Source organism: Bombina bombina, chromosome 2 (genome assembly GCF_027579735.1).
Source record: "Bombina bombina isolate aBomBom1 chromosome 2, aBomBom1.pri, whole genome shotgun sequence".
Lineage (NCBI taxonomy): Eukaryota > Metazoa > Chordata > Amphibia > Anura > Bombinatoridae > Bombina > Bombina bombina.
In genome coordinates, this window is record NC_069500.1 from 1,186,481,234 (window position 1) to 1,186,496,164 (window position 14,931).

Consider the following 14,931-nt stretch of genomic DNA (forward strand, 5'->3'; position numbering starts at 1 on the left):
ACTAGAATTTGACTGAGAAAATACTGTTAATACTGAAATAAATGTATGAGCCTTAACTGCGGTAGAAGCGACTGGTAGCAGGCTTAGTGATAACTTTGCATAACACTGGAAAGTTGTTTTAAAACGTTTACTGGCATGTTATTAGTTTTGTGAGGTACTTTGGTGATAAATCTTTTTGGGCATGATTTTTTTCCATATGGCTAACGTATATTTCTGCATAGAAACCGTTGTAACAGGTCTCCCACTGTTGTAATATGAGTGGGAGGGGCCTTTTTTAGCGCCTTGTTGCGCAGTTAAAATTCTAGCACAGTCTTCCTGCTTCTTCCTCCTTGATCCAGGACGTCTCCAGAGAGCTCAGGGGTCTTCAAAATTCATTTTTGAGGGAGGTAATCAGTCACAGCAGACCTGTGACAGTGTGTTTGACTGTGATAAAAGCGTTAAATCTTAAATTGATTATCCGGTTTTTGGGTATTGAGGGGTTAATCATCCGTTTGCTAGTGGGTGCAATCCTCTGCTAAATTCATACATTTACTGTTATAATTGTTGGCTATAACTGAATTAATTCATTGTTATTTCAACTGTGACAGTTTTTTGTGTTTTTAAAAGCGCTGCAGCGTTTTTTCTATTGCTTGTAAATTTATTGAAAGATTTTTTCCAAGCTTGCTAGCCTTCATTGCTAGTCCGTTTAAACATGTCTGATACAGATGAATCTACTTGTTCATTATGTTTAAAAGCCAATGTGGAGCCCAATAGAAATATGTGTACCAATTGTATTGATGTTACTTTAAATAAAAGTCAGTCTTTACTGGTAAAGAAATTATCACCAGACAACGAGGGGGAAGTTATGCCGCTTAACTCTCCTCACGTGTCAGTACCTTCGCCTCCCGCTCAGGAGGTGCGTGAGATTGTGGCGCCAAGTACATCAAGGCCCTTACAAATGCACTTTGCATGTTATGAAAGAAGTATTATCTAATTTGCCTGAGTTAAGAGGCAAGCGCGATAGCTCTGGGTTTAGGACAGAGCGCGCCAATGACACGAGAGCCATGTCCGATACTGCGTCACAATTTGCAGAACATGAGGACGGAGAGCTTCATTCTGTGGGTGACGGATCTGATCCGGGGAGACCGGATTCGGAAATTTCAAATTTTAAATTTAAGCTTGAGAACCTCCGTGTATTGCTAGGGGAGGTGTTAGCGGCTCTGAATGATTGCGACACGGTTGCAATCCCAGAGAAATTATGTAGGCTGGATAAATACTATGCGGTACCGGTGTGTACTGACGTTTTTCCTATACCTAAAAGGCTTACAGAGATTATTAGCAAGGAGTGGGATAGACTCGGTGTGCCCTTTTCCCCTCCTCCGATATTTAGAAAAATGTTCCCAATAGACGCCACCACACGAGACTTATGGCAGACGGTCCCTAAGGTAGAGGGAGCAGTTTCTACTTTAGCCAAGCGTACCACTATCCCGGTGGAGGATAGTTGTGCTTTCTCAGATCCAATGGCTAAAAAATTAGAAGGTTACCTTAAGAAAATGTTTGTTCAACAAGGTTTTATATTACAGCCCCTTGTATGCATTGCGCCCGTCACTGCTGCAGCGGCATTCTGGTTTGAGTCTCTGGAAGAGGCTATTCGCACAGCACCATTGGATGAGATTATGAACAAGCTTAAAGCCCTTAAGCTAGCTAATGCATTTGTTTCAGATGCCGTTGTGCATTTAACCAAACTCACGGCTAAGAACTCCGGATTCGCCATCCAGGCTCGCAGAGCGCTATGGCTTAAATCCTGGTCAGCAGATGTAACTTCTAAATCTAAATTGCTTAATATTCCTTTCAAAGGGCAAACCTTATTCGGGCCCGGCTTGAAAGAAATTATTGCTGACATTACTGGTGGTAAGGGTCACACCCTTCCTCAGGACAGGGCCAAATCAAAGGCCAAACAGTCTAATTTTCGTGCCTTTCGTAATTTCAAGGCAGGAGCAGCATCAACTTCCTCCGCTCCAAAACAGGAAGGGACTGCTACTCGTTACAGACAGGGTTGGAAAGGCAACCAGTCCTGGAACAAAGGCAAGCAGGCCAGAAAACCTACTTCTGCCCCTAAGACAGCATGAAGAAAGGGCCCCCTTTCCGGAAACGGATCTAGTGGGGGGCAGACTTTCTCTCTTCGCCCAGGCCTGGGCAAGAGATGTCCAGGATCCCTGGGCATTGGAGATAATATCTCAGGGATACCTTCTGGACTTCAAAACTTCTCCTCCACAAGGGAGATTTCATCTGTCAAGGTTATCAACAAATCTGTTTGTGGTTCCCAAAAAAGAGGGAACCTTCAGGAAAATCTTGGACCTGAAGATCTTAAACAAATTCCTAAGGGTTCCATCGTTCAAGATGGAAACTATTCGAACAATCCTACCCATGATCCAAGAGGGTCAATATATGACCACAGTGGACTTAAAGGATGCCTACCTTCACATACCGATTCACAAAGATCATTATCGGTACCTAAGGTTTGCCTTTCTAGACAGGCATTACCAGTTTGTAGCTCTTCCCTTCGGGTTGGCTACGGCCCCAAGAATTTTTACAAAGGTTCTGGGATCGCTTCTGGCGGTACTAAGACCGCGAGGCATCGCGGTGGCTCCGTACCTAGACGACATTCTGATACAAGAGTCAAGTTTTCAAAATGCAAAGTCTCATACAGAGATAGTTCTAGCATTTCTGAGGTCGCATGGGTGGAAAGTGAACATGGAAAAGAGTTCTCGGTTACCACTCACAAGGGTTCCCTTTCTAGGGACTCTTATAGATTCTGTAGAGATGAAGATTTACCTGATGGAGTCCAGGTTATCAAAAATCCTAAATGCTTGCCGTGTCCTTCATTCCATTCCAAGCCCATCAGTAGCTCAGTGCATGGAAGTAATCGGCTTAATGGTCGCGGCAATGGACATAGTGCCATTTGCGCGCCTGCTGCTAAGTCAGTGGAATGGGGATTACTCAGATCTGTCCCCTTTACTAAATCTGGACCAGGAGGCCAGAGATTCTCTGGTGGTTGTCGCGGGTTCATCTGTCCAAAGGAATGACTTTTCGCAGACCAGATTGGACGATTGTAACAACAGATGCCAGCCTACTAGGCTGGGGTGCAGTCTGGAACTCCCTGAAGGCTCAGGGATCGTGGACTCAGGAGGAGAAACTCCTCCCAATAAACATTCTGGAGTTAAGAGCAATATTCAATGCTCTTCTAGCTTGGCCTCAGTTAGCAACACTGAGGTTCATCAGATTTCAGTCGGACAACATCACGACTGTGGCTTACATCAATCATCAAGGGGGAACCAGAAGTTCCCTAGCGATGTTGGAAGTCTCGAAGATAATTCTCTGGGCAGAGTCTCACTCTTGTCATCTGTCAGCGATCTACATCCCAGGCGTGGAGAACTGGGAGGCGGATTTTCTAAGTCGCCAGACCTTTCATCCGGGGGAGTGGGAACTACAGGCAGTGGTTCCTTCTGTTTAATGTTCCTGCCTTGTCCCTCCCATCATCCGTGTACTTTAGCTTTGGTATTGGTATCCCATAAGTAATGGATGACCCGTGGACTGAACACACTTAACAAGAGAAAACATAATTTATGCTTACCTGATAAATTTATTTCTCTTGTAGTGTGTTCAGTCCATGGCCCGCCCTGTCTTTTTTGAGGCAGGTTCAAAATTTTAAATTATAACTCCAGTCACCACTGCACCCTATAGTTTCTCCTTTCTCGTCTTGTTTCGGTCGAATGACTGGATATGACATGTGAGGGGAGGAGCTATATAGCAGCTCTGCTTGGGTGATCCTCTTGCAACTTCCTGTTGGGAAGGAGAATATATCCCATAAGTAATGGATGACCCGTGGACTGAACACACTACAAGAGAAATAAATTTATCAGGTAAGCATAAATTATGTTTTTTTCACAAAATAAAGTGTTTTCAAGTCTGTTTGTGGTCATTACTAGCCTGTTTTAACATGTCTGACATTGTGGAAAGCCAATGTTCCATGTGTTTGGAAGCCATTGTGGAACCCCCACTTAAAATGTGTCCCTCATGTACTGAAAGGGCCTTACATTGCAAAGAACATATTTTAGCTGATAAAAGTATGTCTCAGGATGATTCTCAGTCAGAAGAGAATCTGGTTATGCCATCTACTTCTCCCCAAGTGTCACAACCTTTAACGCCCGCCCAAGCGACGCCAAGTACTTCTAGTGCGTCTAATTCTTTCACCCTGCAAGATATGGCTGCAGTTATGTCTACTACCCTCACAGAGGTATTTAAACTGCCTGGTTTACAGGGTAAGCGCAGTAGGTCCGGTATTAGGGTAAATGCTGAGCCCTCTGATGCTTTATTGGCCATCTCCGATGTACCCTCACAGTGTTCTGATTTGGGGGTGGGGGAATTGCTGTCTGAGGGAGAGCTTTCTGATTCAGGAAAGATGTTCCCTCAAACAGACTCAGATATGACGGCCTTTAAGTTTAAGCTTGAACACCTCCGCTTGTTACTCAGGGAGGTTTTAGCGACTCTGGATGATTGTGACCCTATTGTAATACCACCAGAGAAATTGTGTAAAATGGATAGATATCTAGAGGTCCCTACTTACACTAATGTTTTTCCAGTCCCTAAGAGGATTTCGGACATTGTTACTAAGGAATGGGATAGACCAGGCATTCCGTTCTCTCCCCCTCCTACTTTTAAGAAAATGTTTCCCATATCTGACACCATTCGGGATTCGTGGCAGACGGTCCCTAAGGTGGAGGGAGCTATTTCTACCCTGGCTAAGCATACAACTATACCTATTGAGGACAGTTGTGTTTTCAAAGATCCTATGGATAAAAAATTAGAGGGTCTTCTAAAGAATATAGCATGCATTGTTCCTGTAACTACTGCAGCAGCTTTTTGGTTTGAGGCTCTAGAGGAGTCTCTTAAGGTTGAGACCCCATTAGATGATATTTTGGATAGAATTAAGGCTCTCAAGCTAGCTAATTCTTTTATTACAGATGCTGCTTTTCAAATGGCTAAATTAGCGGCAAAGAATGCAGGCTTTGCCATTTTAGCGCGTTGAGCGTTATGGCTTAAGTCCTGGTCTGCTGATGTGTCATCAAAATCTAAGCTGTTAGCTATTCCTTTCAAAGGTAAGACCCTATTCGGGCCTGAACTGAAGGAGATCATTAATGACATTAGTGGAGGTAAAGGTCATGCCCTTCCTCAGGACAAGACGAATAAAATGAAGGCCAAACCAAATAATTTTCGTTCCTTTCGAAACTTTAATGGTGGACCCTCCACTTCTCCTCTGCCACAAAGCAGGAGGGGAATTTTGCTCAATCCAAGTCAGTCTGGAGACCTAACCAGACCTGGAATAAAGGTAAACAGGCCAAGAAGCCCGCTGCTGCTACCAAGACAGCATGAAGGGGCAGCCCCCGATCCGGGACCGGATCTAGTAGGGGGTAGACTTTCTCTCTTCACTCAGGCTTGGGCAAGAGACGTTCAGGATTCCTGGGCATTAGAAATCGTGACCCAGGGGTATCGTCTAGAATTCAAAGATTCTCTCCCAAGGGGGAGATTTCATCTTTCACGTTTGTCTGTAAACCAGACAAAAAGAGAGGCATTTTTACAGTGTGTAGAAGACCTATATACCATGGGTGTAATCTGCCCAGTTCCAAAAGTAGAACAGGGGCAGGGATTTTACTCCAATCTGTTCGTGGTTCCCAAAAAAGAGGGAACGTTCAGACTGATTTTAGATCTCAAAACTCTAAACAAATTTCTCAGAGTCCCATCCTTCAAGATGGAGACCATTCGGACAATTTTACCAATGATCCAGGAGGGTCAATATATGACCACCGTGGATTTGAAGGATGCGTATCTTCACATTCCTATTCACAAAGATCATCACCAGTTCCTCAGGTTCGCCTTCCTGGACAAACATTACCAGTTTGTGGCCCTTCCTTTTGGGTTGGCCACAGCTCCCAGAATTTTCACAACGGTGCTAGGGTCCCTTCTGGCGGTTCTAAGGCTGCGGGGCATAGCAGTGGCGCCCTATCTGGACGATATTTTGATTCAGGCGTCAACTTACCATCTAGCCAAATCTCAGACGGACATCGTGTTGGCTTTTCTAAGATCTCATGGGTGGAAGTTGAACATAAAAAAGAGTTCACTGGTTCCTCTAACAAGAGTTCCATTCCTAGGAACTCTGATAGACTCGGTAGACATGAAAATTTTTCTGACGGAGGTCAGAAAATCAAAGATCTTAACCACTTGCCGAGCACTTCATTCCATTCCTCGGCCGTCAGTGGCTCAGTGTATGGAGGTAATTGGACTAATGGTAGCGGCAATGGACATAGTTCCGTTTGCTCGCTTGCATCTCAGACCACTTCAACTGTGCATGATCAGACAGTGGAATGGGGATTATGCAGATTTATCTCCGCGGATAAATCTGGATCTAGAGACCAGAGACTCTCTTCTTTGGTGGTTGTCACAGGTTCATCTGTCCCAGGGAATATGTTTCCGCAGGCCAGCATGGGTCATAGTGACGACGGACGCCAGCCTCTTGGGCTGGGGTGCAGTCTGGAATTCCCTGAAGGCTCAGGGTGTGTGGACTCAGGAGGAGGCCCTACTTCCAATAAATATTCTAGAACTGAGAGCGATATTCAACGCGCTTCAGGCGTGGCCTCAGCTGGCTTCGGCCAAATTCATAAGATTCCAGTCGGACAATATCACGACTGTAGCATATATCAATCATTAAGGGGGAACAAAGAGTTCACTAGCGATGATAGAGGTTTCCAAAATAATTTGATGGGCAGAGACTCACTCTTGCCATCTATCAGCAATCTATATCCCAGGAGTGGAGAACTGGGAAGCGGATTTTCTAAGTCGTCAGACGTTTCATCCGGAGGAGTGGGAGCTCCATCCGGAGGTGTTTGCACAATTGATTCATCAATGGGGCACACCAGAATTGGATCTGATGGCATCTCGTCAGAATGCCAAACTTCCTTGTTACGGGTTCAGATCAAGGGATCCTCAAGCAGTACTGATAGATGCTCTTGCAGTACCGTGGTCGTTCAACCTGGCTTATGTGTGTCCTCCTTTTCCTCTCCTACCTCGTCTGATTGCCAGAATCAAACAGGAGAAGGCTTCGGTAATCTTGATGGCGCCTGCGTGGCCACGCAGGACTTGCTAGGCAGATCTGGTGGAAATGTCATCTCTGCCACCGTGGAAACTGCCACTGAGACCGGACCTTCTCATTCAGGGTCCGTCCCAACATCCAAATCTAGTTTCTCTGTGGCTGACTGCCTGGAGATTGAACGCTTGATTTTATCTAAGCGGGGATTCTCTGAGTCGGTCATTGATACCTTGATTCAGGCTCGAAAGCCTGTCACTAGGAAAATTTATCATAAGATATGGCGTAAATATCTTTATTGGTGCGAATCCAAAGGCTACTCATGGAGTAAGATCAGGATTCCTAGGATTTTGTCCTTTCTCCAAGAAGGATTGGAGAAGGGGTTATCAGCTAGTTTGTTAAAGGGACAGATTTCTGCTTCGTCAATCTTACTACACAAGCTTCTGGCAGATGTCCCAGACGTTCAGTCGTTTTGTCAGGCTTTGGTTAGAATTAAGCCTGTGTTTAAACCTGTTGCTCCGCCATGGAGTTTGAATTCAGTTTTAAATGTTCTTCAAGGTGTTCCGTTTGAACCCATGCATTCCATAGATATTAAACTTCTATCTTGGAAAGTTCTGCTTTTAATAGCTATCTCTTCTGCTCGAAGAGTTTCTGAGCTATCTGCGTTACAATGCAACTCGCCTTATCTTGTATTCCATTCTGATAAGGTGGTTTTGCGTACTAAACCTGGATTCCTATTTGAAACAACCTAAGGTTGTTTCAAATAAGAATATTAATCAGGAAATTATTGTTCCTTCTCTGTGTCCTAACCCTTCTTCTAAGAAGGAGCGTCTGTTGCATAATTTGGATGTGGTTCGTGCCTTGAAGTTTTACTTGCAAGCGACCAAGGACTTCCGTCAAACATCTTCTCTGTTTGTTGTGTATTCTGGAAAACGTAGAGGTTAAAAAGCTACCTCTCTTTCTTTTTGGCTGACAAGCATAATCCTTTTGGCATAGGAGACTGCTGGACAGCAGCCTCCTGAAAGAATTACAGCTCTTTCCATTAGAGCGGTGGCTTCCACATGGGCTTTTAAAAACTATGCTTCTGTTGAACAGATTTGTAAGGCTGCGACTTGGTCTTCCCTTCATACCTTTTCCAAATTTTATGGGAGAAAAGTTCTTCAAGCAGTGGTGCCTTCTGTTTAGGTATGTCTTGTCCCTCCCGTTAATCCGTGTCCTGTAGCTTTGGTATTGTATCGCAAAAGTAAAGGATGAATCCGTGGACTCGTCGTATCTTATAGAAGAAAAGGAAATTTATGCTTACCTGATAAATTGATTTCTTCTATGATACGAAGAGTCCACGGCCCGCCCTGTCAATTTAAGACAGATTATATTTTTTGGTTTAAAACTTCAGTCACCTCTGCACCTTTCAGTTTCTCCTTTTTCTTACTATACCTTTGGCCGAATGACTGGGGGCTGGAGTCAAGGGAGGAGCTATATAGACAGCTCTGCTGTGGTGCTCTTTGCCACTTCCTGTTAGCAGGAGGATAATATCCCACAAGTAAAGGATGAATCTGTGGACTCCTCGTATCATAGAAGAAATCAATTTATCAGGTAAGCATAAATTTCCTTTTTGTGATTGCCAATGCTGATTACATTGTATGTCCTTCCACCAACCATCAGGGTCTGCTTTGCTGGCTTCTGTCCACACTTAGACCCCTTAGTTGGAAACAAAGTAGTCCTGCATGGAGCCTAGCTGGTCGCGAGCACATGGTCGGACTTTGGTTGCTGAAAGCAGCTGTCCCCGGCAAAACTGGTGCTCTTTCTGCAAATTAGTTGCAACCACTGACTTGGGTAAATCAGATAGCAAGGTAACAGTCTCTAAGATCGCATCATGGTGTATGTGTGTGTTTATATATAAGGGGATTCTGTATCTCCGAAACGTCACATTAAAGTGTGTTTTGATATAAGACCAGGGAGTGCCAGTTTTTTTGTTATTTGTATGTGTATATATATATACACTGCTCAAAAAAATAAAGGGAACACTAAAATAACACATCCTAGATCTGAATGAATAAAATATTCTAATTAAATACTTTGTTCTTTACATAGTTGAATGTGCTGACAACAAAATCACACAAAAATTAAAAAATGGAAATCAAAATTTTCAACCCATGGAGGTCTGGATTTGGAGTCACACTCAAAATTAAAGTGGAAAAACACACTACAGGCAAATCCAACTTTGATGTAATGTCCTTAAAACAAGTCAAAATGAGGCTCAGTAGTGTGTGTGGCCTCCACGTGCCTGTATGACCTCCCTACAACGCCTGTGCATGCTCCTGATGAGGTGGCGGATGGTCTCCTGAGGGATCTCCTCCCAGACCTGGACTAAAGCATCCACCAACTCCTGGACAGTCTGTGGTGCAAAGTGAAGTTGGTGGATGGAGCGAGACATGATGTCCCAGATGTGCTCAATTGGATTCAGGTCTGGGGAACGGGAGGGCCAGTCCATAGCATCAATGCCTTCATCTTGCAGGAACTGCTGACACACTCCAGCCACATGAGGTCTAGCATTGTCTTGCATTAGGAGGAACCCAGGGCCAACCGCACCAGCATATGGTCTCACAAGGGGTCTGAGGATCTCATCTTGATACCTAATGGCAGTCAGGCTACCTCTGGCGAGCACATGGAGGGCTGTTCGGCCCCTCAAAGAAATGCCACCCCACACCATTACTGACCCACTGCCAAACTGGCCATGCTGGAGGATGTTGCAGGCAGCAGAACATTCTCCACGGCATCTCCAGACTGTCACGTCTGTCAAATGTGCTCAGTGTGCCCCTGCTTTCATCTGTGAAGAGCACAGGGCGCCAGTGGCGAATTTGCCAATCTTGGTGTTCTCTGGCAAATGTCAAACGTCCTGCACGGTGTTGGACTGTAAGCACAACCCCCACCTGTTGACGTTGGGTCCTCATACCACCCTCATGGAGTCTGTTTCTGACCGTTTGAGCAGACACATGCACATTTGTGGCCTGCTGGAGGTCATTTTGCAGGGCTCTGGCAGTGCTCCTCCTGTTCCTCCTTGCACAAAGGCGGAGGTAGCGGTCCTGCTGCTGGGTTGTTGCCCTCCTACGGCCTCCTCCACGTCTCCTGATGTACTGGCCGGTCTCCTGGTAGCGCCTCCATGCTCTGGACACTACGCTGACAGACACAGCAATCCTTCTTGCCACAGCTCGCACTGATGTGCCATCCTGGATGAGCTGCACTACCTGAGCCACTTGTGTGGGTTGTAGACTCCGTCTCATGCTACCACTAGAGTGCAAGCACCACCAGCATTCAAAAGTGACCATAACATCAGCCAGAAAGCATAGGAACTGAGAAGTGGTCTGTGGTCACCACCTGCAGAACCACTCCTTTATTGGGGGTGTCTTGCTAATTGCCTATAATTTCCACCTGTTGTCTATCCCATTTGCACAACAGCATGTGAAATTGATTGTCACTCAGTGTTGCTTCCTAAGTGGACAGTTTGATTTCACAGAAGTGTGATTGACTTGGAGATACATTGTGTTGTTTAAGTGTTCCCTTTATTTTTTTGAGCAGTGTATATATATATATATATATATATATATATATAAGAAAGCAGCCTAAAAGCAACTTTAGAACCCAGATTACCGATGGGAGTGTGAAGGTCTCCTTGACAGGCCACCATCTGAGGCCTCAACAGTTAAGTTCAGTGCTTCAGACTCATATATACAGCAAATGAAGTCCAACTAATCTACAGATAACACACTTGCCACTATTATTAACTCCAAAAAATAGCTGTCGGGTACCTGTGAAAATCGGCAGATAAAACCAGTTTCACCAGAAGCCTCTGATAATACGGCTGGACACGCCCTCCACCCGGCATGAACATTTATACAAATATGAGTATTATATGCAATGTAATTTTGGTTTATATGTAAACAGCAATACAAGCCAAAAAGTATTGTATGACTGTATCTATTGGCAGGGACTTAACATTATCATATAAAATCTTTTTTTTATAAATAGGCACTGGCATCTGATTCAATTTAGTTTTTGCACATGTGTGCAAATATGTTAGTTTTTTTTCTCCAATCAGTATTTTTCACTAGGGAGGGAAAGAGGATAAATAATGGTATTGTGGATAGTATCCCCCATTATTCTAAATAAAGAATGATGGCTGGCAAATACTAGGGATGCGCATTTGGTTCTCTTGTGAGGATCCGAATGCGGAAGTAAGCAGCGGCTCATGCCCTTCAGATAATTTCGTAACCAGATTGATTCTTGTAAAAGATCCCCACTCTAAGATCTGGATTTGCATCACGAAAGAATTGAATGTGCATCCCTAACAAATACCATTATACCCTTAGCTTTGTAAGAGTGCCTACAGTGAAATTGTTATTATGGTCACAGGGAGTCACATGCATGTGAACGTTTACACAATGTTATGGGACTGAGGATGAGCGGTAAGGGAGAAAAATGTTTTATAGGTCAACACACTAGTTAGTGTCACAAAGCTGAGCTTGTATTAAATAAGAACCTCAAATTGAAACGTTATATTAACTCATTTGATGATAACTTTTGATGCACTGAAAGGGACATTAAATTGCTGGGTACAACTACAGTAGAATGGATATTACTTACCATGCTATTGTTTTTCCTCTGGGTCCCCACAGCTCTAGAGTTAAAGCTATTCTTGTAACTTAACACATCAAAAGTGCTGGTTAGTGACGTTCTGCATAATTCTCACTGCCATCTTAGAATTTAAGTGTTCTTGTATCATGTGACAGAAGCGGTGCTTATTCACAGATCAGTGATATTGTTGTCCTCAGTTTAACATGCACAATACAGAGAGGAAGCTGAACATTTTCGCACTGGCTGCACTTTTTCTATATTATTTCTGAGGACATTTTTATATTTATGTAAAATAAAACTCCAAAAATGTAGCTCTTTTGCTTTCTTTTGTGTGAGCAAATCTAAAGTGCCAGGTACAGCTATCAAATAGCCAAAAACATCACTGTTCTGTGGAAGTTCACTGCTTCTGTCACAGGATGCACCAATAAATGTGTACCAAGATGGCAGCCCCCAGTGTAAAGATGCAGAGCTTTAGCAACTGGCTTCTGTAATAGGCTAATAGAACACATTTAAAGAGAACTGCTGGGAAAACAATAAAAACAATAGCTTAGTGAGTTGCTACTTTAGATATACTCAACAGTTTAACATCCCTTGAAGAACATTAAAGGGACAGTCTACTTGGAAATGTATTGTTTAAAAAGATAGATAATCCCTTTATTACCCATTCCCCAGTTTTGCATAACCAACACAGTTATATTAATATACTTTTTACCTCTGTGATTACCTTGTATCTAAGCCTCTGCAGACTACCCCATTATCTCCATTCTTTTGACAGACTTGCATTTTAGCCAATCAGTGCTTACTCATAAATAACTCCACGGGGTGAGCACAATGTTATATATATATATATATGGCACACATGAACTAACACTGTCTAGCTGTGAAAAACTGTCAAAATGTACTGAGATAAGAGGCAGCCTTCAACGGCTTAGAAATCAGTTTGAGCCTACCTAGGTTTATCTTTTAACAAAGAATACCAATAGAACAAAGCAACTTTGATGATAAAGTTAAATTAGAAAGTTGTTTAAAAGTACATGACCTATCTGAATCATGAAAGCTTAATTTTGACTTGACTGTCCCTTTAATTCTACACCTTTTTCAATATCTGACAACTGCATTGGGCCCCCTTAACCTAGTAATCTAGCCTATATGTAAGTCTTTGTGAATGTAGTCTGTTGAAATCAAAGACCGTATTAACACCTTTTATTTTTATACTTTCAGGTTTTGCTGGAGCTGCTGCTAATAGAACTTTGCCCTGAACTGAGAAGTCATTTAGAACAATTTAAACTTGATCATGCCTCTGATGGCACAAAGTAAACCACTACTTTTAATGTCTGTGTAACAATAGACATGCAAAATATTTTCCTCTTTTCCATAGAGGGCTAAATGAAGACTACTTTCTTTGTATTTTTCCCCTTCCTTTATTTTAAGTAACATTAACAGGGTTGACTGGATGAAGATGCTGTGTAGTAAGTGTAGAAGTTAATAAACTATGCTGCATTGTTACCAGTTTATTTTTAAATGTTATTTGTATACAAATTTTCTTTAGACTGACCTCAAATATTCATTTACTTTAAGCTAAAAGAACACAGAAGATTATTTTAGTCCATCAATGGTGTTCAACCTGTGGAAGGAAAAAAACTTTTATGGACCATCCAGGACTGAAAGTTATTACACGTTCAAAAATTCCCATTTTTCTTTTGATCGTGATAACTGAATGTTGTACAGATAAATTCCTCATTGAGGATCCCAGACATTCCTTTATTATTATTATTATTATATTATTTTTTTTGTGTATTGAAAAATGTTTTGTGCAATACTGTAATGTTATTGTGTATATTTTATTCTGGATTGCTTTTGTTTTTACCAAAGACTGCCCATTATTTAAACTATTTGTAAGCAATAAATTTAAAAAAAAATTAACTTGTTTATCCTTAGATGTTTTATCCTTAGATGTTTAACTGGCATAGCAGTGAAAACTAATATTTCTCATACTTAAAGGTCAAGTGAATACAGTCTGAGACCATAACTTATATTCATAGTTGCCAAATTCCTTTTAGTGTTATTTCATATATTATGAAAGGTGTCCTGGGTAAACGATCTAGGTATCAGTGATTCCATTTACACAAACTAGTCCCTTTTATAGGATGGAATACCATAAGTCATACTTGGTAAGTGATGGGATATAGTAAACCTGAAACTTCCAGTGCAAATAGTTTTGGGTTCACATTTATCTATTCATTCCTTCATTGTATCTACCTTACAAAGTATGGGACATGGTATGTTTGATATGTGCTGGTTGTTGCGTCTTCTGCTTCTCTAATTAATGCAAATGTAAGCATTTTGTGTTCTATAAACATCTTCAACATTGGTCTAATAAAAGTATATACAGAACATCATCAGTCTTTGGTCTGAGCCAATTTTCTATGGCACAATTGCTCAACCAGAATATCTGGAAATTTTAATGTGCTAACGTGCTTTGTGCATAGGCAACCACATACACTTTTGTGATTGGGGGTAACAATGTCCTGAACATATATAACAACCCTGTAGACACACAAGTAAAATAAAGATTTATAGCTTTAACGTGCACCTTTTTTTTTTTTTTCTTTTTCAAACAAGCTTTATTAAAACAATAGGAATACATGACAGAATCAAAGCACCATACAATTTCGTACATTTGGCAAGAATGTGTGTACAAGTTGTTTGAGGCGAGAAGTACAAAATGATTTTAAAAGAAAGTCCATTACTGGCCAGAAAGTCCACGGAGGACCCTGCCAAAGGCTGGTCTGGGTTCGCCTTGTGCCAACAAACATTATGCACCTTTTGTCCTTAAGCACATTTGTATGACTCTCTGTAAGTTGTGGCTTGGTTTTTCAACAAAAATTTATAAGTAAACAAACATAGAAACAATATATTAATGTATAGGTAAGATTAGATACTCATCTAAGATGTAATATGTTCACCGGTTAGGAGAGAGAAAGCTAGCATGGAAAGAGAAAGTAGGGAGGGAGGGTAGGAGGGGGAGGTGGGGGGGGAGGTGAGAGGGGAGGGGGAGAAGAGAGCAAGGAAAAAAAAAAGGGGGGGCTGGGCTAATGTTAAAGAGACAATTACTATTTCGACTATTTCAATTCCAAATGGACATTATCATGTCATAAGTGGCTGACTGATTGCTCATT

At 42.3% G+C, this 14,931-nt stretch overlaps 1 protein-coding gene across 1 annotated transcript in view; it reads left to right on the top strand.

Moving 5' to 3' along the window:
• Window positions 1-14,338, top strand: part of SNX25 (sorting nexin 25) — a 776,760-nt gene extending 762,422 nt beyond the window's left edge. Inside the window, exon 19 of the mRNA XM_053703884.1 lies at window positions 12,974-14,338. Coding sequence (XP_053559859.1) covers window positions 12,974-13,069 — 96 coding nt within the window. The 3' untranslated portion in view covers window positions 13,070-14,338. The remainder of the gene's footprint in view (window positions 1-12,973) is intronic.
• The last annotated feature ends 593 nt before the right edge of the window (window positions 14,339-14,931 follow it).